Source organism: Mastomys coucha, unplaced genomic scaffold, assembly GCF_008632895.1.
Source record: "Mastomys coucha isolate ucsf_1 unplaced genomic scaffold, UCSF_Mcou_1 pScaffold14, whole genome shotgun sequence".
Taxonomy (NCBI): domain Eukaryota; kingdom Metazoa; phylum Chordata; class Mammalia; order Rodentia; family Muridae; genus Mastomys; species Mastomys coucha.
This window is the reverse complement of record NW_022196896.1, coordinates 85,257,249-85,284,550: the sequence shown is the minus strand read 5'-3', so window position 1 is coordinate 85,284,550 and position 27,302 is coordinate 85,257,249. Positions and strand designations below refer to the sequence as shown.

Below are 27,302 nucleotides of genomic sequence, written 5' to 3'. Positions count from 1 at the left end.
AATAACCATGACTTATAATGCAGTGTGGATATCAAGTACATGCTGGAACTTCAGTTCTTGGGCTCTTCATCAGTGAATAACAGGTAAGTTGTTTCAGGGGCTATTCTACCACTGGTCTTGGGCTCCAAGCTCTCAAAACCAGTGCTGTCCTCATCCTTGGATGATAATACTTCATTCATCTGTTTAAGTCTCTTTTGAAGTAATTGGTCATTTTTAAAAATTGATTTTTTTAAAAAATTGCTTGTTCATCATTTCAGCAACAATCCCAGCTACTGGGATGTTATGCACTTGCTTTTCATGCTTTCTTTTTGTGTGTTTTTTCTACACTGTAATTTGTACATCTGCTGCAATGGATATATCTGTCTATTTTCCCCTATGCTTTTGTTGTTGTCGCTTTGTATTATCTTCTCTTAGTGGTGGCCTTCTGTGGGTCTGGTGCTTCCTGTTCCATGTAGAAGAGAGAAGCCAGTCAGCACTAGTGAAACTACGCACTGCAGTAAAAAAGCCACTGGGTACTCATACCCTCCCAAAGGTGTGGATGTGAGTGAGTGCCAGTAGGATAAACCAGGACTTTAAAGACTATTAAAGTTAACGGTTATTATAGCTAAGAAATAAAAGGGAATGAAGAGCGGGAGAGATGGCTCAGTAGGTAAGAATACTTGATGCACCTCTAGAAGACCCACCATCTACACTAGCAGTTCAGAACCTTCTGTAACTCAAGTTCCAGGGAATCCAATGCCTTCTTCTGGTCTCTGTGGGAAATGCCTGAACACGGTGCACAGATAAACATGTAGGCAAAACATACATACACGTAAAAATGTATTTTTTTAATATATATTTTAAAGAGAATGAGGTGGGGGAAAGGAAAAGGCAAACGGCAGCTGTGAATGAGAGGAAAAGCCTATGCAATGAAGGCATAAGAAGTAGCAAGAGAGAACTCAATAAAGCCAGAGCCAAGCTGGCACCCAGACTGAAAACAGGAAAATAAGAATAAAGGTAGCTTAATACTGGCCAGTCTTATTCCATCTGAGATGACTATGGGTTCTTTGGCCATGCGGTTTTACTGGGAAGTGGTGAGTATTTCTACTCTGCCTTCTCGGAGTCCCTGGTCCTTTTTAGATTTCTGGGCATATTTAGAAAAGTTTCTATAAAACACATGCCTGCTAAATTCAGAACCTGGCCTTCCTCAGAGTAGGTTTCTATTTTTTCTTTTACATTTTATTGTAATTTATTATTTTATCCATTTACTTATTTTTTTTCTTGAGTAGGCCATATTTCATATATATCTCGTAGCTTTTTATTAAAAATTGGATCATTTAAATATGATGTGTTAACTGGAGGAATCACTTCTCCTTCAAGGGGTTGCTGTTGTAAACAGTTGAAGGATCTTTACTTCTGACTGATCAGATGTAATTCTGAAAAGGCTGTTCCTATTCTGAATTAGTTTTGTAGTCAATAACGTCCTGTCTGAAATACCAAACCTGTCTTTACAAACATTCCTCCTCCTTCCAGCAGTCCTTTGTTTGCTGGAGGTTTTGGGTTATATTCTAGAATTCTAAAATCGTTGACTATTCTAAATCAGGGTTTGAGTGTTTCATTTTAGTGGAGGGGCCAATTCTTTAAGCCTCTTTCTGATATACATTTTATTTTCTATTTAGTTTGTCTCTATTCTTTACATTTTTTTTTTGTTTCCTGAGACTTGGAAAAGTAAAAATATGTAATAATAAATGTAATATTTATTTTCTTTTAATACTAGGCTTTTACTTCTTAGCAGCCTATTTACACAATACTTCAGCCCCGCATGTATGTTATAACCCCTAATTGCACTGGTTAAATTATGTTAATATAATATACAGCCAAATGTTAACAATTTCATTTATTAAAATAATGCTGTTTTAAAAATTATATTGATATTTAATTGTTTTTCTATCCACTTTCTCTATTCATTTTTATTTTAGAATAGGCGTAGAATGGAAAAATCTCCACATTTTTCAGGTAAGCTACTATTTATAAATTATAATTTTCAAATATTGGGCCATTGAAGTTCAGAACACTAATTCTCATAAAATAATGATTATCACAATTTCTTTCAAGATATAAATTATACTATTTTCTCCTTGTTATAAAAACACAGTCTCCCAGTAACAGTGGGAGATTAAAACCAAATATGAACAAGCTTAAAAGTGGGAGCCCAGACAGTTTTCATTCAACATATGTTCTAATATAACTAGGAAAAAACGTATTACATTTATCTGTTTCCAAAATGTCTACTGGCTAGATCTTCCCATGAACATATTTCCCTGCTTTGAGGAGCTTCTTTTCTCAGTGGTATCAGAATAACAATACTTAACAAGTAATCCAGCATAAATACAGAAAACTAAGGTCATATGATACTGCTGAGTCAGAATTACAGAGACCCCCTGAGGAACTGTGTCGTGCTGAAGGAAACAGGAGATAGCCAAGGAATTAAGGGAGTCAACAGAGTGTATGTCAGAGTGATACCTGGGCATCTTCTAACAGTCTGGACAGTCAGAGCTGTGCAGCGACTACATATTCCTTCAGAAGAGACAACAGTAATTAATAAAAAGGAAGTTAAAATAACAAGATAATTGTAGAGTATGCTACAGACAGAAGATGAGCAAGTAATTGTATTTCTTTATATGTTTGTGGGGTGCAAAGAATAATAGCCTTCACCTTCATTTAAGGGCTTATGGAAAACAGAATCAAATCAAAGATGTGATCAACAATTTGTCAAAGTTACAGTTTCTATTGCTGTGATAAAACACCATGAACCATAAGAAACATGGGAAGGAGAGGGTTTAATTCATTTTATAGTTTGTAGTTCATCTTCCAAAGACGTCAGGGCAGGAACTGTAGCAGACGGCACAGAGGAGCGCTGATCACTGGCATAGTCCACATGGCTTGCTCACTCTGCCTTCTTATAGCACCTGCGACCTCCAGCCCAGTTACAGTACAATTAAAGTGTTATTTATTCTAGAAAACAAATGACTGAAAAGTCATTCAGAATTAATAAGGCATCTAATTTTAGAAGCAGGTAACTTGTTTCACAGGCTTACAGCTAGAGGGACCTCTGCCACAGAATGAATCATATCTTAAGTGTCTGTCACTCAAGTCTGATTTAGACAAGACCTTGGACTTTAGACTTTTGGGTTGCTGGCCAAAAGAAAGTTAAGACTTTGGGGCCACTGGATAGAATAAATGTGGTTTTTTTTTTTTTTCATGTGAAATGCCTCAAATTTGAGGGCCAGAAGCAGAACATTAATGGCTTGAATGTGTTTCACAGAAAGCATGTTTTTTTGGAAACATGAACAAGACACAAGTGCCGGGAGAGGCCCTGATGAGAGTGTTCTGACGCGAGAGTGGTGGACGATTTAAGCCTGCTACTCCAGGACTGGGCTATTCTTGCAGGCAAGCCTTTGCTGTGACACAGGGAGCTTGGCACCTTTTGTCTCTACAGTTCCTGTGTCTCCCCTCTGCTTCCTGCTGTGAAGTGATACAAGAAGACCCTCCCCAGACCCTGACCTTGGAATTCTCAGCTTCTAAAACTAAGAAATACGTTTCTGCTCCCTATAATTTTTCCAGCCTTGGGTATTCTGTTCTAGTAGCACAAAACCCTCTATTTTGGATTCTCCTAATCATAGAACTATTGAGATAAACTGGAGAAAGCAGACTTCATATTCCATTATTTTTAACTGTGTCAGAATGTTATTCTTTTGTATAAAGTGAAGTTATAAACGAGATTCTATCTCAGCTTTGCCACTGTGCCTGTGATCTTAAGTCAACGTTTTGAAAAGTCTTCAAATTTCCATGGATCTGGGGAGCAGGCCCAGGGCTAAGCCAGTGCTCTATCACTGAGCTACATCCACATCCCCTCAATTTTCCCATTTTTAAAATGAAAGAGTTGGGTAGAGGTGGAGACATAAGCCTGTAATCCCAGTCTGGTGGCAGCTAAGAGAGTTAGGAGTCCAAGATCAGTACATGGTGAGTTTCAGGCTAGCTAGCGAAATACTGCCTCAGACAAACAAAGCATGGAGCTATATGCTACAACTACTATTTTTCTGTTGCTTTAAACCGACTTAGTCCATCTCCAGAACTCTGTGAATATGTCACATATCTGTCTTATCCAATAAACCCTGTGAAGGTAACACTTGTGTTTTACAGGTGAGGTCACTGAGGCTGGGGATGTAGTCAGTTGGTAGAAGGCTTACTGCGCATGCAGGAAACCCCGATTTCAGTCCTCTGCACAGCATAAAACAGGTGTAGTGGCACACACTTGTACTCACAGCACTTGGGAGGTAGAGAATCAGAAGCTCAAGGTCAATTTTGTTACACGGCAAGGTCGAGGCCTACCTGGACTACATAAAAACTCATCCCCAAACACCACCACCACCACCCTACTTAAATAGGATTTCTAATTATGTACTAAAAGTGGTTTTAATAGCTGGCTGTGGTGAGCCAGGAAAATCACTTTAAGACTGTCACCACTATGAAACCAACCTGAGGCCAGTCTTGGCCTATGTAAGAGCGTGTCTATAAATAAATAAATAAATAAATAAATAAATAAATAAATAAATAAATAAAAAAAAATAAAGTGGCTGTTGCTGGGATAGTGGTACATAGCTTTAATCCCAGTACTCAGGAGGAGGCAGAGGCATGAAGATCTCTTTAATTTCCAGGTCACTCTGGTCTACATAGTGAGTTCCAAGCCAGCATGGTCTACATAGCAAGTCCCAGGACAGCCAAGGCCACATAGATAGAAAACCCTATCTCAAAAACAACAAAGAAGTGGTTTTGCTATACCTCGCATTATATTTCAATTCAATTTTTAATGCATACCATTGTTCTGTAATTAGCATAATAATTTATATACAAATATACATGGCATATTTACATTATATAAAAATAGTATATTAAAGTTTATTTAGCAATGTTCACAGGGTACCCCTGTCAATTTCCTTCAATTATTATCACCAGTAGATAAATTAGCATGAAGCTAGCCCAATTTTTTTTTTTTTTTTTTGAGACAGGGTCTCTCAACATTGCCCTGGCTATCCTGGTACTCATTATGTAAACAAGCTGACTTTGAACTCACAGAATTCCACCTGCCTCTCCCTCTCAAGTGCTGAGATTAAAGGCATGTTCCACTATGCCAGGATAATTCAATTACTTTTGTGTACCTTTCACTGGGAACTTCTGAGTCCTGGTATTTGTGCATAAACAGTCAGGCAGCAGAATAATTCATTGAAATTCATGGTCATTGTGCTCTCCACTTTATAATTTTCTTAGTTTCTGCAGAAGATGCTTCTCTAGTATCACAAAGTGAATTATTAAGAAAATATGTATTATTCATGATAGGTACCTAGAATATAGATTGTCTGCCTAGAACTGGGTATGGATTGCAAAGTAACAATGGAAAATTACCTAAATGTCTGTCAGAGAAAGTGACAGAGCTCCAAAGGTGTGTAACAGCCACCCACATACTGAGCAAGCCATGAAGCACAACTTTGAATTACACAGCTAGTATTTAGCAAGCCCTTCCCAAAAGAAGGTAGGAGCATAACAATGATATGTTTAATTAAGTTTTAATTAATATTTTTGAACTGCCATCAAGATCCAGAGTTAAAAGTGGAAATACCTAACATAAACATCTACTATAACCTAAATTAATCTTTTATGTGCATGAAATGTACAGAGTACAGTGACATAAATTCTATTTCTTCCCACACATTCTAACAGCAGTACTGAAAGTCATAGAGTTACATAGGGTATGGATATATCCAGGGATCAGGGTAAAGAGGGCACTAATGATAGCTACAGATATCAGTAACAGTCATGTTACTTTCATGCTTCTTATGCACCAGGCACAGTGTTAGATGTTTTAGACATTACATCACAAAACCTTCCTCCAGGGCTGGAGAGATGGCTCAGCACTTAAGAGCACTCACTGTTCTTCCAGAGGTCCTGAGTTCAATTCCCAGCAACCACATGGTGACTCACAACCATCTGTAATGGGATCCTATGCCCTCTTCTGGTGTGTCTGAAGACAGCTACAGTGTACTCATATACATAAAATAAATAATTCTTTAAAAAAGGGGGGGCTTGGGGCTGGCAAGATGGCTCAGCGGTTAAGAGCACTGACTGCTCTTCCAAAGGTCCTGAGTTCAAATCCCAGCAACCACATGGTGGCTCACAACTACCCGTAATGAGATCTGATGCCCTCTTCTGGGATATTTGAAGACAGCTACAGTGTACTTACATATAACAAATAAATACTGTTCATTTAAGAAAATACTAGTAGTGATGTATTATTTAAGTATACAGTTAATATGTTTGGAGTTACTTAAAATTTATATTGAGAAAAATGTATTTTCACTATTGCTATAGACAAGCATCTACATAAGACTGTTAAATTGATTGTTGTTTTATATCAAACAACTTTTATAATACTTATTTTCATTGTTGTAATATTTTATAAATTTTAAGGAATATGACAAAAAAGATATTGTAGGTATTGAAGAGGGGGTCTCTGGGAGGAGCGGTGGTACAAAAGGGAAACAAGAATGTGGTTCAATTCTATTTAATTAAAATATGTTTTTAAATGTTAACAAATTCAGATAAAAAAGAAAATAATAGAAATGAAAGGAAAAAATAACATGAATAAAATAATCAGAATTTTTATTATTTAATAGACACATAAGCTTTGTTTGGGATGAAAAATCGTTATGGCAAAAGCACATTGTAGTTTGTTTGTTTGTTTGTTTACATCATAATGAATGTACTTACTGAAGTACACAATTAAAATGGTTAAAGTCAAAAAAATAATAAATAAATAAATAAATCTTGAATAAAAAACCAAAACCTTCCTCCAGATAAGGTCCTAATCCCTTGCCAGATCAGGAGAACAAGGCCAGAAGAGGCGAGCTAACTTGCCCAATTAAATGGTCAGTTGGACAAACTTGTGGAGTCCAAGTCCTGAACTTTTGGTCACTCTGCTTTTACTCCTGGCCAAGAGATGTACTTATAAAGCCTAATTCTCTTTTCAAATGTTACAAGTGCCAAGCAATTTATATATATGAGTTTTTTTCATTCTTTTTCAGATGTGGTAATAATACCTGATAAACCCTTAGAAGAATTAAACACAAATAAGAAAGGGAGACCTGTAAGTAGATGGATATATTCTTTTAAAACTATTGTCATTTCTATTATTTAGTTATTATTTATTGTCATTCTACAATATTATTTTCAATTTTAGGGTTATATTTATAAATCTATAGAGCAATATAAATGTCTAACTTTAGCAAGCCCTACAGTTCAAGTCATTGTTTCTGCCTTGCTATTTTTAAAAGTAAGCCACATAGCTAGTAAAACAAAGACTAGGAAGCACAGGTATCAGCCAATTTCGTGTGATATGAACATCATTTTAAAAGGCCATTTTCAGAGCTGGAGAAGGGGCTCAGAAGTTAAGAACACTACCTGCTCTTGCAGAAGATCAGGGTTAGGTTCCCAGCACCCACATGGTGGCTTACAGCTGTTACAGTTACAGGGGATTTAACAACATCTGATCTCTCTGAACACCAGGTAGGAATGTGGGGCATGTACATACATGTAGGCATAAATGAAATAAATAAATCTAAAAATAATTTTAAAAGGCAATTTTCTGTAATAGTATCTTTTATTCTCCTGAATGATTATCATCTTCAATGTCGTACTGCCTCTGGCTACTAACTTAGGCCTAATTCTGGAAGCATTGAGCCTTCATACAATCTTATCTAGGCCTAGAATGTTTTCAGCCTCTGAGATTTAGTTCTGAATGAGCTCACCCTTTCTAGTTCTTCCTGAACACTGGCTGGCTGGTCAACTCAGCTGTTCTGGCTCAAATCCTCTTCAAGTTGACTGATTTAATCTGGCTTCTCCTTCAGACTCAGAATTTCTGCTCTGCTTGGCCTCAAACTAACTCTGACAATCTGTTCTAATCTTCTGCCTCCTCCTCATTTTCTGGCTCCTTCTGTCTTCACCTGTGTCTGCCTTGTTCTCTCTCTTTGTACAACTAACTGTCCAGGTAAGACTATGCTCCCCCTAACCCCGCCCCACTGCTCTCTTTCCTTTCTCTTTTCGTGAGAGTTGGGCATATACTATTCTGTCAAAGCCTTCTCTGATTTGTCTCTTTGTCTGCCACTCAATTAGTCATCACTTTCAAATATGGCTGCTTCCTTCTACAAACTAACTTTACCTTCATTGTTTGGGATTAAAAGTGTGTACTAAGGGCTGAGCCACACCCAACTAGAAACATTTTTTTTTAAGTAAATAACACATCTTGGGGTTCCCTGTGGCATCAAATATCCTACAATAATTTTCTTACCCTAATTGTCCATTTATACTTAAAGTTCATTATTTGTATTTCTCTTGTTTATACATATGTCAAGCTAACAGCAACAAGTACTTCAGAAAGAGTAGGAATTATGTGACATGGAATAAGGATCAAACAAAAAATAACTATCTAGATGAAAGGCAATGAGAAAAAAATTTTTGCCTACCTCAGATTTTACATTCAGAGGGGAAGAACCATGCTCACAGGGAAAGCATCCAAGCCCTAAGGAAATATCAGAACTTTTCTCACAGTATTTAATGATTAACTAATACTGAATCCAAGGCACAGGTATTCCTCACTAATTCTCTTTCATAGAGAGTAGGTTTGATGTGAGAATTTATTGGATCCCATGCAACAGAATGTAGCAATCACTGTAAAATCTGCAGTCCTCAGTTCTCTAGGACACTGCTGACTCTAATATTCTGACCAGTTGTTCCAGTAAGCCATTAAAAGATGTCCTAGAAATTTTAATATTTGGTGTTCACATCTTCATACTAACTCATGCATCTAAAAACAGCACAAAAATTCCACCTGACTCTCTAATCTGCATGGAAGGCCGTGGTTTCTATATAGCACTATGCTGTTACAGTAGACCAAGACTCCAATTTGAAGATGTGGATTCAGGCACCAGTCTTTTCACTATGATTAAGTTGATTCAGTTCATGATACACATATGGGAATACCTACTGTGCAGCAGGCCCCAGAAACTAACACTTAATGAGATTATACAATAATGGGCACCATTTTAAGCTGTTACTGAGCACTATTTTAATTTGACAGTAGCAAAGTAGGAATTTCTACTGCTTTTAATTGCAGGTGAGGATACTGAAGCTGACTTTAGATAAACTGCATAGGGATTTGGGGATTTGATCCTAGAGTGTATGTGGTTAACCACCACCTGCCTGCTCACCTTGAGAAGTTAGATATTCAGTTACATCCCATTTAATGATGGATATACATTCTGGAGAATGCAATTTTATTGTTAAGAAGAATCACAGAGTATACTTATAAAAACTATGGCATTATTAGGAAATATAATCTTGAGACCACTGCCATGTGTGTGGTAGTTACTGACCAAAAAGGTATGGTTAATAACTGTAGAAGTCAATGTCATAGCACAGAATGGGCACAAACTCCCTACTCAGCCACAAAGAAGTAGACTACCTGAATAGTCCTATGAGTATTGATGAAATGTATGTCAACAGATTATAGGAATGAACTAATGCGGAATGATGAACTGAGCAAAAAGCTTTTCAGAAATTTCAACACCAGCCATTATATAAGATTCTGAACTAAGTTTTAATAAAATGTAACTTTCTAAAAGAGTTCACATACTATATTATACTGAATAGTGAAAGACTACTTACCCTTAAAGATCAGAAACAAGGACACAAGAGGCATTAAGAATAGAAAGGAGGAAACAAATCGCATTTTCAGATGACACACCATCTATATAGTTTTTTCAGTTGTGAAAAAAAATCAGTAGTATTTCTATATGTTAACAACAAACATCCCAAAAAATAGTAATGTAACAATGACATAAAATAGTTATAAATGAAAAAAAATAGTTATAAATGTAACAAAACATGTACAACATATAGTAAAAATGACATTTGATGGTGAAGAACACTGACAACTAAATAGAGCCCCACTGGACTCCTGACTGGAAAAGCCGACACAGTCAGGGTGTCAGTTCTCTCTACGCTGCTCCAAAGATTTAATGTAGACTCTGTCTCAACTGTAGATTTGTAAAGAAAATATCATTCCAAAAATATATGGAGGTAGAAAGACACAGATTATTTAAAATAATCTTTACAAGAAACAACACAGGAGTAATTACTTTTAATAGAGAACTGAGTATGATTTTGGAGGAACAATAGGTGCACTGAGCAGCGGGAGGTAATAAACATACTAGTGGGGCTGGTGAGATGCCATAGAGGTTAAGAGCACTTGTTGATCTTGCAGAGGTCCTAGGTTCAATTCCCAGCACCCACACTGTAGTCTCCTCCAGGAGAAGGTGTCAGAAGGAATCTTCTGACCTCTGTAAGCACCAGTCATACACACGGTACACAAAAACCTGAGAGAAAACTCTCAAAAAGTAAAATGAATATATGTAATAAACAAATTTTTTAGGAAAAAACATGCCAACAGCAGCCCCACAGGTCCAATGAAATGGCTAACAATGATGCCTGTCCAACAACTGTGATGGCTGCAACTGGACATTCACAGACAGAAACTAAAATGAGTCACGGACTAGGTCTCATCTAAAACTTAAAACAGAATGAAGTCACTCCTAAAACAGATTAATAGCTTCTTTTTAAAACAAAAGACAGAAACTAGATCTGTACCTGCCAGTAACTGAATTCTTAGAGAAATTAATATTCATATGCTATGAAGAAAAGCCTGAAAACTCCTGTTCCCGGCAACCTTATTTATCACTGGAAGTTGGAAACAACCAGATGTCATAAACCAATTCATAAACAAGGCATGGAACAATAATCAAGAAAAGGAACAAATTATTGACACATACAGTAACTTTTTTGATTATGCTAAGTAAAATAGGCTACTATCAAATATTATAAGGTCTATGACTCCATTTTCATAACACTCTTCAGTCTTTTTGTAAGTAAACGAAACTTACCTTAAAGTCTCTCTTGAGGATGATAAATCTATACACACACATAAAACTAAAAGGAAACCACGAGAAATGCAAAGCATAGCTTATAAGGCAGACCACCTACGTCAGACTTAGAAGTTTGAAAGAATCTATCACCAGGGCAACAGGTTTATAAATTGAAGACATTTCAGAGTTCTAGAACAAATTCCTAAACAGCTAAACTTCATAAGCAAGTTACAAAATCCTCAGAATTCTATGGGAAAATAAGCTTTGGAGTAATTTGAAGTTGAAAAAGGAGTTTTTTTATGAACCAAGGTGGACAGTGTGTTAAAAGAAATGTTGTATTTTGAGACCAACGCCTGGAGTACAAATCTGAACTGGGAAGGACTGGCTGCGCTCCTTTCCACGCCCAGCTCATCCAGGTGGCCATCTTTTAATAACACCTTCATGGTTTTTGAGCCCTTCATGGTTTTTGAGCCCTTCATAAATTAAAACGTTGACAATATGGCTCAGCTAACTTCCATTTAAACACTGGCATTGACTGGTCCTAAAGCCTTCTCCAATAGTCAGGATGCATGAAAGGTTGGGAGGGATGGGAATTTAATTTTGCTCAACAAAGAGAGTATTTGGTAATGACAAGAGAAATTGGTGTGGTGTGGTGTAGTATAGTATATTATAAACAAAACAACTTAAAATAAAAAAATATTTATTAGCGTATATTAAGTATACACAGAGGTGGGATCCATTTTATTCCTATTCACATGTGTAAGGTGTTCTGATCATATCCACTCTGTCACCTCTTGTCCTCCTCCTGATGACCCCTTGCCCTACTAGTCCCCCTTCTATGTTCATGCCTGCAAAAACTTCTTGGTGGCCCAGGAGTTTTATTGCAGTTCCTTACAGGAACCTGTGAGAGGCTATTACAGGGGCATAGGCACCTTACTGTCACTACACTGAAGAAAATGCCTCATTCCCAGTGACAATGAACTGCCTGTCTCCTCTGGAGTGGGGCCTCATAGGTGTCTCCCTGCCTGCATAACAGATGTTGATAGGTCCAATATTTTTTAAGAGAGTTTTATATTCAGCATCTTCAAAATGAAGACATAGTGTATTTTACTTTCAAAGCAAAGAATAAATATTTAGGCATATGTTTCAATCCATAAAGTCTTATACTGTCAAATGATTGTGTAATTCTCATATAATTCATATAAAGTAATATGAGGGGCTGGCATAAACAAGCATTACATGAAGCATGTTCAGCATGAAAAGAAGAACTCTACAATTTTAAAAGTGAAGTCGCAGGAGCTTCTCATCTCTGAATATCTATAACACACTCAAAAACAAACAAGTCACATCAATAAAGTAGGCACAAAAGTCACCAAGAAAATGATGGTCACGTGGCATTCTTATTATTAGCCCTTTGGTCTTTCATCTTCTAGCTTAAATGGTCTTTAGATGGTGGTAGGCTTCTATTTTGATCACAAATGCAATCTAAGTATGAATAAATATGCACACATCATCTTCTTCCCTCTTAAGTAGAAAAAAGTGCTAAATGTCTCTTCATGGCTTGCAGAGCCACAGTTGTCCCACCTATGGTTTTAAACATATTGTAACTTGATCTTCTGAAATCTTTCTTGAACTACAGTCCATCGAGTTAAGGAAATCTTGGGAAAGACGACCTACTGACATTGTCTGTAGTCTCCGAAAGGTAAGGATGATGCTTGGCTGGAACGCAACTGGAAAAGGTGTTTAGGAAACCATGGGCTGTGGGAAACTGTACAGGCACAAATCTTGTCAACAAGATAATAGCTCTTTCAAGTAAAGCTAGAAAATGCATTGCAGCTGACCCAACCATGGCCCCAGTCCATTTTTTGCTATATTATGTCTCCTGCTAAGGTTCCACCAGAGATGGAATCCCAGTGATTCTCTTTTCTCCGTGGAAAACAATTCATTTCAGATTCTAAAACTATTAACCATTAACTGTGATGTCTGAGGTTTATAGCTATTTAACATCCATTTAGTATATTATTTACATTTAAGAATTTTGAAAACCTCTGATAGCTTGAAAGATACACTTGCTCATGGTACCCATGGTAAAGGCCACACTACAGTCACTGACATGTTATCAGGACAAGTTTCTCTTACGTATTCCTCCATCTTAGCTCTAGCCAGGGATGTCAATAGGTCCAATCTTGTGCAGGTTTTGGTGCAAATAACCACCAGGAGCTTGGCATAAATACCTAGACTCAAAGCCATATTCTTCTGTTTTCATGGCCATAAAACTTGGAGTAATTTATGCTGTGTGCCATTACTTATTTCAAGAAACTTCAACAGACTTGAAACATTGTAGGCATTTGTTGAATGGCAAGCACCCTTTTATCCTCTGTATGAGCATATAGCATAAGATAAGAAGTAGGAACAGTATATCGGAGGCTATGAGTATATTTAATGTCAATGGACACTGCCAGGTTATCGTTTAAACCAGATGTACAAACATGCATGTATGGTCAAATACCCATTACCGTACTCTACACTTTAGTTTTTCTTCATTTGATGAATAACGATAATACTATAATAATGAGAGTGAACAGTTTCCACATGTGTGCTGCCCTTGTGTTGATATTTATTGGACTGTCTACAACTGTCCTTGTTCATAAATAAGGTTATATGCTTATTCACTTACATGGGAAAATATTTTTATATTCTAAGATAGAATGCTTTGTTATCTATGCTGTTTGACTTTTAATTTAAATGTCAATGTGGTCAAATTTAGCAGCTTTTCTTCTGTGATTGTTAGATTATATCTAGTTTTAATATCTTGTTTAGAAGGTCTTTCTTCTCCCCAAGATGACATCAGTTAGTATCCTAGATTTTCTATTATATTACTTTTTACCTTTACCTCTTTTTTTGTGTGTGGTGCTTAGGCTTGAACCTAGGGCTTCACATATGCTAAGCAAGTGCTCTACCAACTTAGCTGTATAACCAGCTCATGTATATCTTTCAAACAATCTGTATTTTTCTATATAACAAAAGAATATCATTGCCCCAATGCCATTTAATAAAATGGTCCATGTAGTTAGCATACTACAGTGGGTTGTGCATTCTAGTGGGTTAAGCTATCTGTGAGCCTTTCTTTATGTTGACACCAGGACAAACTGGTAGCATATAATTTATATAAGCATGTTTAAAGGGATGGAGAGACGGCTCAGCCGTTAAAGGCTTGGCTCCCAATCAAAAAAGAATGTTTAAAAAGCCTTCTCCTTTCATATCAGTAGTTACTGGCAGCTGTTTTCCTACCCAGTGAAGAGAAAATGCCTTTACATGAGAGCCAACATGGAAATATGGAGTCATGATTGCATGGAGTCTCTACAATGAGCCATTCCTAAACTTTAGAATTCATAGTTAATGGAAAATTTCTAATTTTTAATAAAGTATATCATTTGAAAGCCAGCACCATAAAATTCACTGATATCTTCAAAGCCAAATGTACATATTTCACGTTAAAGTTGGTTACTGCTTAAATGTTGTCCCACTGTAAGTACTTAGGGAAGTGTGCCTTGTTTATAGTAGTTGTTTAATGTTTGGAAATAATTAAGCTAATGAATGACAAAATAATAGGTTCACAAAAATTTAATAAGAACTATTGTGAGGGAGCTAGGGAAATTGCTCAGTGGCCAGAGCACAGCGCAGTCCTGAACAGCAGTCTGACCTATTTAACAAGTCAGGCCCTCTGGAAACGCCCACCACCCCAGCTTGAGAGTTAGCATATACATTTTAATAACAAATCTAAAGGTAAACTGTCTTAACTCTAATTAAAAGATGCAGACTGACTGACTGAATGAGAACACAAGATCTGAGTGCTTTTGCTGTCCACCAGAAAACTCACCACATCTGCAAAGACATGTGCAGATTGGAAGCGCAAAGGCTGAAATAGGAAGTGATATTCCAAGCAGATGATGTGAGAGCAAGTAGGAGTAGCTATATCTGACAAATTAAAGTTAAGCCAAATAAAGAAGGTCACTGTAGATTTGATAATCTCAAAAGCAAATTAAGTATGAGACAGAAATCTTGCGTAGCTTTAAACAACTTTTATACCTTTAGGGACTACTGAGAATAAAATGATCTTGGAAAACTTTTTTGTATTACAAGTTATCTAAAATTAAAACTTCCTCTTTTACAAGGTGGCTTTTGCACAAAAAGAGTACACTATACCAGTTTGCAAAGCAGAAACTACAGAATTCAAACCCAAACATCAGGTGAGTCCTGTTATCCTAGTCTGGTACCAAAATTATAATCAATTACTAGGTTTTATATATATATAAAATGAATTTCCCAGACTAGAACTGTTAATTAGAAATATATTGCTATCTTTAAATATATTTATTTCTAAGCTCATTTGACATAATAAATTTCAATGTGAAAATTAAATCTTGGAATATGTTTCTGAAAAATAAAAACAAAAACAAAAAAAAAATGAAAACCCCAGGAGATTCTTAATATTTAACCTGAGTATCTATTAGCATTTGAAAAGCAATTAAAATAAATTATAACCATCAACCTGCATTTTGAAGTGAGTTGAGTGAAATATTAGGCTGATTATTTCAGATTTTACATTTTTTCCAATCTGACAATGTAGAAGTTGCACAAAGATATGAAACGAAGCATCAAGAATAAGATTGTAGGAGATGACGCCTTTAACAGCTGAGCTATCACTACAGCTTGGTGGTAAAGAGTCCTTGCTGTTCTCTCAGAGGACCTGAGTTTGGTTCTGGGTACCCCCAATCTGGTGCTTCCCAACTACCTGGGTTGATGTAAGCCCTCTTCTGCCCTCTGCAGGCAACCACATATAAATAAAAAAGAAAACTAAATATTTTTAAAAACACAGACATAATTCATTTTAAAGATTGCTTCAGTGATCGAATACATAAGCCTCAGTTTAGTATGGCTATTATACTGAAATTTCACTGTAAGCCAGAGATTTGTAAATTATTTCCTTAACCATATCTGAGTCATAATACTGTATACTCAAAAAACAAGATTCTACTGTGACATATTAAAGATTTAGTGGAGGCCTTTATTGTTGACATTTAGACTTAAAGGCAGGTGATTGATGTCCCCTAAGATGGTCTTTAAAGAATAGTGTCATGCACATTTACTACTTGCATACATTTTTAAAAATTCAGACATTACTACTAAATGGTAAATATTTATGGTAGGTGAGACTTTGATCTTGGCATTTACCACTTACTGTCTACACAGACACAACTAAATTTAGCCATTAAAGAAAAAAAGTACTTATAAGTAGCTTTTAAGTATTTAAAGATGTCACTGTAGACAGGTGACTACCATAATAAGATCACTCGAACCTGGACATTCCAAGCCTACCTGGGCAAGACAAAGTCCCATCTTAAAAGTAAGTAGATAAATAATAAGCAAAAGAAAATCATTCTAAAAGCTAGCAATGGCAGTGTCTCACCAGAAAAACTGCAAGTAGAAAAATATAAACACACAAAAAAAAACCATGTAGATATAGTGTTAGAATTAAGAATTTAATTTTTTTCACTAAAAATTTATTTTCATTCAAACTTCAAGTATTTTAAAATAAAGTTGGTTTTTTCCCCTTTAAAAACAAGGTGGGAGGGTGAGTCAATTGACAAGTTGCTTTATGAAAACTGACTAGAAAAGTCACTATAATTTTAAATAAATGCTAAGGAATTTCTTTTCTTATTTTATATTACAGTTTCAGAAACTCAGCAAGAGTGGTCTTGATCCTTTTCTAAGAAACATAAACAGCAAAATGTCATTCAGAAAGAAGAAAGATCACGATGACGGATACAGACATCTAAGCTCGTTAAGTACAGAGATTTTAGAGCATGAAGATCAAGATCCTCCTTACCCAGACCATTCAGGATCTTCAGGATCTGATACAATACAGGTGGAAAATCCTAGCCTTTTCACAGTCCCGATGGTGAACAGGAAGAGCTTGCCTCCTGACCCTATTACAACCACAATGATCTCAGAAAGGAAGAATAAGCTGTCACTTGATAGTGTTTTCAACTCAGCAAACAATTCAAATACAAAGAGTATCTTTGCAAGTGATAATCCTGTTGTCAGCCTAACAAAGCTTTCAGATTCTGATAATAAACTGTTAACTGATTCTAGTTTTAATACAACAAAGCCTTCAAATAGGAGGCTGTCTAAAGACTCAAATTCCAATACAACAAAGCCTTCAGATACTAAGTTATGCAGTGAATATAGCTCCAATGCAACACAGCCATCAGATAGGAAGCCGTCTAGTGATCCTAATTCCAGTACAACAAAGCCTTCAGATACTAAACTGTTTAGTGATCCTAGTAACAATAAGTTGTCCCGGGATCCTATTAGCAATGCAACACAGCTTTCAGGCTCTAATAGATTGTCCCATAATCCTAGTATCAATGGAAATAAATCTTCATATACTTCAGATCTTAATAAGTTATCCCGTGATCCTAGCATCATTTCAGCAAAGTCTTCAGATCCTAACAAGTTATCCCGTGATCCTAGCATCATTTCAGCAAAGTCTTCAGATCCCAGTAAGTTATCCCGTGATCCTAGCATCATTTCAGCAAAGTCTTCAGATCCCAGTAAGTTACCCCGTGATCCTAGCATCATTTTAGTAAAGTCTTGGGATCCTAACAAGCTGTCCCGTGATCCTAGCATCATTTCAGCAAAGTTTTCAGATCCCAGTAAGTTATCCCGTGATCCTAGCATCATTTCCCATGATCCTAGCATTATTTCAGCAAAGTCTTCAGATCCAAATAAGTTATCCCGTGATCCTAGCATCATTTCAGCAAAGTCTTCAGATCCTAACAAGCTGTCCCGTGATCCTAGCATCATTTCAGCAAAGTCTTCGGATCCCAGTAAGTTATCCCGTGAGCCTAGCATCATTTCAGCAAAGTCTTCAGATCCTAACAAGTTATCCCATGATCATAGCATCATTTCAGCAAAGTCTTCGGATCCTAACAAGCTGTCCCGTGATCCTAGTATCATTTCCCGTGATCCTAACGTCATTTCAACAAAGTCTTCAAATTCTAATAAGTTGAACCGTGATTCTAGTACCATTTCAACAAGGTCTTCTGATCCTGATCCTAGTAATTTATCCAGTGATCTCAGTTTCAATTCATCCAAGCTTTCAGATTCTAGTAAGTTGAGCCGTGATCGTTCTAGCACCTCAACAAGGTCTTCAGATCCTAACAAGTTATCCCATGATTCTAGTACCATTTCAACAAAGTCTTCAGATCCTAACAAGTTGTCCCGAGATCCTAGTATCAATTCAACGAGGCTTTCAGATCCTAGTAAGTTGAGCCGTGATCCTAGTATCTTCTCAACAAAGTCTTCGGATCCCAGTAAGTTATCCCGTGACCCTAGTACCATTTCAGCAAAGTCTTCGGATCCTAACAAGTTGTCCCGTGATCCTAATATCAATTCAACAAGGCTTTCAGATCCTAGTAAGTTGAGCCGTGATCCTAGTATCTTCTCAACAAAGTCTTCAGATCCTAACAAGTTATCCCGTGATCCTAGCGTCATTTCAGCAAAGTCTTCAGATCCTAACAGGTTACCCCGTGATCCTAGCATCATTTCAGCAAAGTCTTCAGATCCTAACAGGTTACCCCGTGATCCTAGTATCATTTCAGCAAAATCTTCAGATCTTAATAAGTTGTCCCGTGATCCTAGCATCATTCCAGCAAAGTCTTTGGATCCTAACAATTTGTCCCATGAGCCTAGCATCATTTCAGCAAAGTCTTCAGATCCTAACAATTTGTCCCATGAGCCTAGCATCATTTCAGCAAAGTCTTCAGATCCTAACAAGTTATCCCATGAGCCTAGCATCATTTCAGCAAAGTCTTCAGATCCTAACAAGTTATCCCGTGATCCTAGCATCATTTCAGCAAAGTCTTCAGATCCTAACAAGTTGTCCCATGAGCCTAGTATCATTTCAGCAAAATCTTCAGATCCCAGTAAGTTATCCCGTGATCCTAGCATCATTTCAGCAAAGTCTTCGGATCCCAACAATTTGTCCCGAGATCCTAGTACCAATTCAACAAAGCTTTCAGATCCTATTAAATTAAGCCGTGAGTCCAGTATCAACGCAAGAAAGTCTTCAGATACTAATAAGTTGTCACATGATCCCAGTATCATTTCAACAAAATCTTTAGATAGTAACACTAGATTGCCAAGTGGCAGTCCTACTGCCAATTCAGATACTACTACCAACGCAGCAGAACCTCCAGTTACTAATAATATGCTGGATCCTGATATCTCCAAAGTAGACTCTTCAGATATACAAAGTAAGTTAGAATGGCTCCCAAAAGTATCTTTATCAAATGTCCAAGGAGCACCATCAGTGACTGAAAATGTAAACATACATCACCCCTCAAACTCAATAAATTTTACCTCTGATATTGAAATTTTAAAACAGTCAATAGTACTCAAATCAATTTTAAGTAAAAATCTGCAAGACCTTTCAGATGAGTTGTTTTCTAAAGCAGAAGTCTACACAAATGATGAAAGCCGTTCTCCACCTCCAAGTATACACAGCAGGCCATCTGATAGCAACGATGATAGAGTGTTTGCAAAAGTCCAAGATCTAAAGAGCTGGCGTTCATCAAAAGACCTTCTAAATTCCCAGGTTCTTTTAAGTCCTGTAGTTAAAAATCGTCCTCAAGATTTACTTCCAGAAGGTGAACCAAGAAAATCTTCAGACATAGAAGAATATGTCTCTGAAAAACTCTTAGAGGCTGCTGAAAGAAATTTTCCAATGAACAGAAAGAGTACTTTCAAGAAAAAACATTTAGTAAGTGAAGAATCTGGCTCTGAACATGTTTTAAGTGGTAGCATATATGAGTACGTTATCAAGCAAATATTCACTGCACCCATATTCTCACAACTGGGGATAGGAAGAAGTAGCTCAAATGAGGCCCAGATGGGCTCACAGGATCAGTTGCTGACACCTTGGGAGAGAAATGCATCTTCAAAGATTCTCAACTATGAAGAAAAAGGCAATGAAGTTAACTTGTCACAGTCAAAATCAGTCATAAGCCAAATAATACAGTCCTTTCCTGTAAATACTCTGTTAGAATCTGGGATAATCAAGGTGATAGAACTAGATAAAGAACATCAGAACTCTTTGTTGAACTCACAGACAACCTCTTCCACAGAGCAGTATTCTGATATCAGAAGCCAAATAAAACTTCTTTCCAGACAGAAGACATTTAGCATCAACCCCCTAGACTCTTCTGTGAGTGGAGCTGAATATACAGAAGACTGCCAAAGTATATCCACACAAGAGTCAAAATATCCAGTGCGAGATGCAAACACAGACTCACTAACTGATACAGAGGAGATGGAGCTAGGTTCTAATTTAGAAAGTTCAAGTAGCTCACTGGATAAAATTAATGACAGTGACACAGCAATGTTAAAAACCTTCCTAAAAAATATCTTCAGTATTTTCTTCAAATACGGTCAGTCTGAAAGAAGACAACAACCAGAAAAAGAGTCAGAAAGTCTAATTAAACAGTCTTCATCAAGTGGTACAGAACACTTAGAAAAAACTCAAGAGAGTTTTAATAATGCAAGCAAAAAAGTAGACAGGAAACCCATTTTGAATCCAAAGCTGCGTGTGTTTCTAGAGAAACTCTCGGAGACAGAAGTAAAAAATTTAAAGTCTGAGTTAAGTAAACACATTCAACATTACCTTATTGAAAGGCTGACAGAATCAGGCCACATCACTAAGGAGGACTTACCAACAATCTATCAGAAGCTCTATCTGATGAACGAGAAGGCAGAGTTAAAGGAGCAAAGCCCCTTTCAGGGGAAATACTCAGAAACTGTAAAAGAAATCATGTCTTTTGTAAATAATTTTAACCATCATTTCATAGATAAACATCTAGAAACAAAGCTTAGAGGTTTTCTAAGCGAAATTCTCCAAAATTATTTCCTGAAGAATCTTTCAGTGAGCAACTTATTCAATGAGACAGACGCTATGGCTCTCCATGCCAGCATGTCCCCTGTGAGAAGTAAGAGTGAGCTAGGACAAGACATTGCAGATGGGAATTTTGGTTCAAGCCTTAAAATAAACATGAAATACCCTGTAAGCAAATCTCTACAAAATTATCTTCAAGATTTATCAGAAAATGAATTATTAAGTCTAAAAACTGATTTGAGCAAATACCTCCAGGTCCTCTTTATAGAAAAACTTTATAAGTCAGGACTAGTGTCAGAAAGGCAGCTGAAGGGAATCAGCCAGGAAATTACGTCACTTCACTCACCCCCCATACCATTAAAACACATAAAAACAAATTTAGCTTTTAGAAATGAAAGTTACTTTATGAGGGGGGATTCAGAAGAGGAAATGAACTATTCAAGACATAGTTCAAATACAGATTTACAAGCACTGTTTAAAGATAAATGTGGAGAAACTGAACTGTTCAGAGAGGAAGAAAGGGAAAGCTCTGTCTCACAACATTTAAAAGAAAACCTACCAACAATATGGGAACAGAAAACTATTTATACCAAGGAAGAAGAAACACTAAACTTAATACATATGCGATCTTCCCTCAACAAAAATAACCAGGCAAATCCACTAACTAGGTCACCAGAAAGACCTTCAGACATATCACTTAAGAAACAGAAGAAAGATCATGGTTTCATGCAGTTTACTCAAGTAGAAGGTTCTGTCTACAAAACAGAGATTCAAGATCCATACCGTTGGGATAGTAGACCAAAAACACTTCAATCAAAACCTTGCTTTGAAAAGGCATTGACAATGAAGCAATTTGACAAAAGGGAGAACAATAGCATTTATAAATTGACTGCTCAGGAAAAACCTGATACAGAATTCTCACCTTATCTAAAGCTCCCTAACTGCAGACCATCAAAAGAAAATGAGCCCACAAGCAGGCTTTCCTTCCCTACATGGCAAACTAGTGCCTTCATCCATGTCAAGCCAGAGATTGGGGAGCAATCAAAATTAGACCACTATTATCAGAGACTGAAAGGAAACAATAACAACAATAAAAAACACTTGGTTACATTTGCACAATTTAAAAATGAAATGGAAACTCTTTATAGAAACCCATATGAAGTTTGCAATGAAAAATGTGCTGACATGTCTGACTCACAGTCATTTAAATATAAAGAAAATGAGAGAAACTCAAGGTCATTCTTCTTCCCAGAAGTACTGAAGAGAGAAAACATAAAATCCAAAAGAAAAGAAAGAGACCACACCATCAAACCAAAGAAGTCATTTCACAAGATAGTTAGGTTACTACCAGCCACACTGCCCACTACAAGACCTCATCTCCGGAAGTCTGCGCCAAGGAATTTACTTCACTGGACTGCCAGGAGAACTATACATGTAATAATGCTTTTTTTAAGTATTTTCTTCAGTAGTTGCCAACATTTTATAAATAATGTGCCTTAGAATATTTATGCCTTCTGAATGCAGGTGTGTGAGTGTATGTGTGTGTGTGTAACTTTAGTAGTCCCATGGTATACAGACCTCCACATTTAAAAAATCTTCTAAAATCCAAATATCTCAACTGATTCAAAAGACAATTATAAAATCAAAGTGCTTTTTATGAGGTAGGAAAAGGGCACCTTGACTTAGAAAAGGGAAGCCCTCTATGCTGATAGATCTGAAGCCCAGACACACAGCCCTGTGTTTGGAAGCCTGGTTGGCTAACCACACGGACTGAAATTAGCCTAGGGTTCTGGACAGTATAGTCTGCACAGCCATGAGTAGTAGCCAGATACCATGGAAACAAGAGCTTTTCTTCTTCCAGAGATAGAACTGTTCACGGGGCTTTTTCAGATAGTTGTTTTTTTTCTTTCAGTAAATAAATATGAAGCTTTTTACTGATTCTGCTAGGAACTAAGAATATATATAGCGTATACCTACCCTATTGGCTTATACATTCAACATTTTAAATTTAATATCTACTTTTTTGAACTTTTACCCTTTTTGGTATATCACATTCTGAGATCTTGAAAATTAAATTCTAGGTTGTTTTTAACTAGTACTTAGAAACTTTCATAGTGTTTGATCTCTCCCCTCCTTTCCCTAACTCCTTCCAGAGCCACCTTCCTTCCCTGCCTACCCATGCTCTTCCCCAACCCCCATCAAGTCCAATGTGTGCTGCCCTCTAAGATGTGTGCAGTGTGGATGTGTGCAGTGTGGCCAACTTTCTAGGGGCTATATTCTTAAAGAAAAACGACTCTCCCTCCCCTTGCAGCTATCTATTGCCAATATCTCCTTGGGGAGGGGTGGGACTTCATCTTCTTTTGAGATTTTTGTGTGGTTTTGACCTCACACAAGCTATCACAACCACTGTGCTTTAAGTGGCACCCCCCTTCAAGTCTTCAGGACATTGTTTCCTTGTAGTCATCCATTGCCTCTGGCTTTACAGCCTTGAGAAGAGAGAATGGGATACAGAGGTCCCATTTAGAGCTGAGCGTTCCAGTCTCTTATTCTCTGCACTGTGTCCACTGCGTGTGCGCGCGCGCGCACACACACACACACACACACACACACACACACATACTTTTAAGGTAGCAGGTTTCCATATGGATCTTTTTTCTTAGAAAGGTCTTCAGTGTTAGTTATCCTTCCCATATTCCTCCTCTACCCCATCTCCAATCCCTCCCCAATTTAACCCTTCCTGGTCCATGATTAGGATGCTAAGCTTTATGTGTTTCTTCTAAAGTGAGAAAATGCAGAAACAGAAGGTTACGTCTTTTGATACTTTGGATCATGGCTCTTCTCTGTTAATTTATATAATAGCCATGGCTCATAATTTGGAAAACTATTCAGATCTAATATTGATCTTAAATCAATAACTTGATGTGTGTAAATCTGCCTTTAAAAGGAAAAATAAATCTAATTTCAGAATAGTTACTTTAAGGTTGTTTCACACAGCAAACTAGTAACTTTATAGTGGTAGGGCAAACTGCTATATACATGTAATATAAGTATTCTAACAGTTGTGTAGTGGTAGAATAAGAATTTATATCCTTAATTTTAGATTTTTTTTATCTAAATACAGTAATTTAGTATTGAGCTGCTGTGTGTGTATTTGTGCGCGTGCACATCTTGTGGAGGCCAGAGGTCAACCCTGGCTGTTGCTCTTCCCTGCTATCCACATTTTTTATTTGTTTTGTTTTGTCTTGCTTTGTTTTGAGACAGGGTCTCTCACTGGTCTGGAACTTGACAGTTAGAGTTGTTGGCTGATTGGTTAGCAAGCTCCAGGAATCTTATGTCCACATCCCAGACCCGGGATTCCAGATGCTTACTGTCATGCCCAGGTTTTTTGTTTGTTTTTGTCTTTTAATGTGGACTCTGGAGATTCAGTTTAGGTCCTACTGCTTGCATTTACCAGCTGAACATCTCCCCAGCAATTAGAACCCTGCCCGTGAGAGCAGGGAAGGGCAGTTTCATTATCTCCCTAGTGAGGACTTCATGGTTTAAACCTTTATATCCAGTGGACAGCAGAACTGCATGGCACTGGAGTATTTGCCAGATGATCGCAAAGATGGCCTTTTATTTTTCTGAAATCTAAGAGTTTCTAAAATGAATCAGTCAGAAGACAGAAAAGCTGTGTTGTTGGAACCTGACCCCAGAGAGAGCCTCTTACGTTTGCTTGGCTTTCAACTTCATATTTTCCACTCCTTTTGAAGGAACAGATCCTCTTTTAATATCTAGGAATAGAAGGCACTTCTTTTGAACCAGTGATGTGGCTCTCATGTCCTTCCACTGATGCCCTAGCTATCAGCTGTGGAGCTAAAGTTGTTAATAATTACTACTGCAGCAGAAACTCTCTTTTAAAATGAGATTTGGGTTCGTTCCACCCACACTAGAGGAAAAAGAATCACTAGGCATGGTACATACACCATGCACTCCAATGGCCAGATGATCTCAAGTTTCAGGCCAACCTACACTATACAGCTCCAAGCCAGTGGGTTCCAGGATAGTGTGGACTAGAGTAATTTCCTGTCCACCCCTGCCCCCCAAAAAGATAGAAGAGGACAGGTGTCTATTTCTCTGGCTGTTCAAACCCTTACCAATGCTATCCAACCTTTCTGACCTACAATTCAACTAGTCTACTCTTACCTTATCTCTCATTAAAGTAGCCATTCTTGTGTGTGGCTGTTGTACTCCCACCCCGCAAAGAGGATAAACCACTGTGTGAATAAATTAGCTCACACCACTGTATAGCTAACAGCACCATAGCCTTTTAGGGGGTATATATAGATCTTCATATTTTTATTTTTTTAAAAAGCCATAAAATGTGTAAAGAGGAGAACTGTTACTTTTCCCCTCTTGTTATTTTGGTGTTCTTGAACTCATGGTAATCCTCCTTCTTCTACCCTCTGAGTGATGGGAGTACACTTTGCTGCTGCTGCTGCTGCTAATAGTAATAGTAATAATAATAATAATAATAATAATAATAATGTTAAAAATTATAAAACCAAAGTAATATATAATAAAACTATTATATACTACTCATATATTTATTTAATATGTTACATATGGTATAATATATATAATATTTTTTATATATTTTGATATTTGGTTTTTTGAAACAGGCTTTCTCTGTGTAGCCCTGGCTGTCCTGGAACTCACTCTGTAGATACGCCTGCCTCTGCTTCCTGAGTGCTGGGATTATAGGCATGTGCCACCACAGCCCAGGCTGCAAATTATTTTTAACGTAAACATAGTAATCAAGCTGGGTATTGGTGATATACATGTAGAATCCTAGCAGTCAGAAGAGTGAGACAGGATGATTGAGTAGGAGGCCAGCTTGGAATATATACTGAGATTAAGTCCCATAGAAACAAATAGTACAATCATATTCTTGAATGTTATGCTGTACCTATGCGTGTGTGCATACACACACACACATACACACACACACACACACACATATATATATATGCTAACAAAGATGGTTATTAAGTTAACTTATATAGACTGATCAGTACAAGTTTAGATGCTATAACAGTAAAATATCAAAACTGATCATTTATATCTGAGGTCATGGGAAAGATATTTTAGACTAGAACTATAGACTAGGCTGACCAGCTTTGCCTGAGTCTGACCGCAGAGGACAGCTCTTTAAGTCTGTCTGAGTTTGTTTCCTATTTTTCATCCTTTTGAAGCAGCAAGTCCTCTAAAAGGCGAGGGTTTTGTTGGTTTATTTTCTTGTTTTTAAACATGACTTGTCAGGGAGTATCTAGTGGCAAGCCCTGGCCACAGAGCACGCATTGGGACTGTCTATGAGACATCAGGGCATTCATTTCTTAACTACTGCTATTACAAAGAGTCCTTATAATGAAACGATGTGTTTTTAAGAAGCCTAACTTACCGATTTGATGTTTTGTTTCAATATTTAGGATTGCTTGGATAGATTCGACGATTTACACGTACCCTCAGTTAAATGTCCTAAAAAATCAAAATCAAGAGCAAGACTTTTAGGCAAGAGTCCAGATGATTCCCATAATCAGTCAAAACACTGTGCACGGCCATACACTGCTCCCGAGCCAAACAAACGACGAGAGAGTGCTGCCTGGAAGTTTGCAAGTCCTCGGATGGTTTCAGCGGGCTTAGTTCATTTATATGCCACCCCAGAGTATGAAATCCGTAAAATGCGGTCCAAAAGAAAAGTAAAAGAGGATATTGAAAAGCGTCCGCTCATTAGTGAGATTATCCAGATGCTAGACACTACAGAATGATATGTGAGGTCACCAGTCAGAATATAATTTCTCCATTAACAAAATGGTTTGGAGGTCTATCCTTGTGTGATAGAAGTCAGCAACTAACTTTCATCTTGTTAAACCATTTTGTTATAATTAAAGTGAAAAATAAACATTCTATGTAAATGTGTTTTTGTTTATAAGTCTTCCAGAACAAACTTAAAAAAAAATATATATTCAGTTGGTGTTCATTAGCAAAGTTTTGCGCCCCAGCGCTCCTCTTTTGGGGTGAAGTAGTCTCAGCATTTGTGGCACTTGGTTATTGCTACCCACCTAATTTGCCAATTCTCTACTTGTATCTGTCTGTGTTTAGCAACGAAACTTTACTTTGTGCTAGTTATATTTCTAGATTTAACAGTCTATAGTTCTCTGAGCTGCTAGAACTTTTGTTCATTTTAATATCATGTACTGCTCTTCCAGGTAGAAAGAATGCAGGGACTTATTTTATTGAATGATGGGTCCAGGCTAAGAAGCCAAAAGGCCCCAAAAAAGGCTAGTAAAAACAAG

The 27,302-nt window shown here is 37.2% G+C and overlaps 1 protein-coding gene and 1 long non-coding RNA gene across 3 annotated transcripts in view; one reads left to right on the top strand and one right to left on the bottom strand.

Annotated features, from left to right (window-relative positions):
- LOC116088474 lies at positions 1-26,550 on the bottom strand. Its single transcript, XR_004117903.1, has 4 exons — positions 26,408-26,550; positions 11,031-12,742; positions 2,503-2,556; positions 1-442 (listed from the first exon to the last, which is right to left on the bottom strand). It is a non-coding gene; the product is annotated as an uncharacterized LOC116088474 (long non-coding RNA).
- C2cd6 (C2 calcium dependent domain containing 6) overlaps positions 1-26,921 on the top strand; it is a 103,415-nt gene extending 76,494 nt beyond the window's left edge. For both annotated transcript variants that reach the window (XM_031367593.1, XM_031367594.1), the window contains exons 14-19: positions 1,959-1,995; positions 7,119-7,180; positions 12,652-12,714; positions 15,188-15,262; positions 16,747-22,401; positions 26,436-26,921. In XM_031367593.1, the coding sequence (XP_031223453.1) occupies positions 1,959-1,995; positions 7,119-7,180; positions 12,652-12,714; positions 15,188-15,262; positions 16,747-22,401; positions 26,436-26,774 (6,231 nt within the window). In that variant the 3' untranslated portion in view covers positions 26,775-26,921. The remainder of the gene's footprint in view (positions 1-1,958; positions 1,996-7,118; positions 7,181-12,651; positions 12,715-15,187; positions 15,263-16,746; positions 22,402-26,435) is intronic.
- The last annotated feature ends 381 nt before the right edge of the window (positions 26,922-27,302 follow it).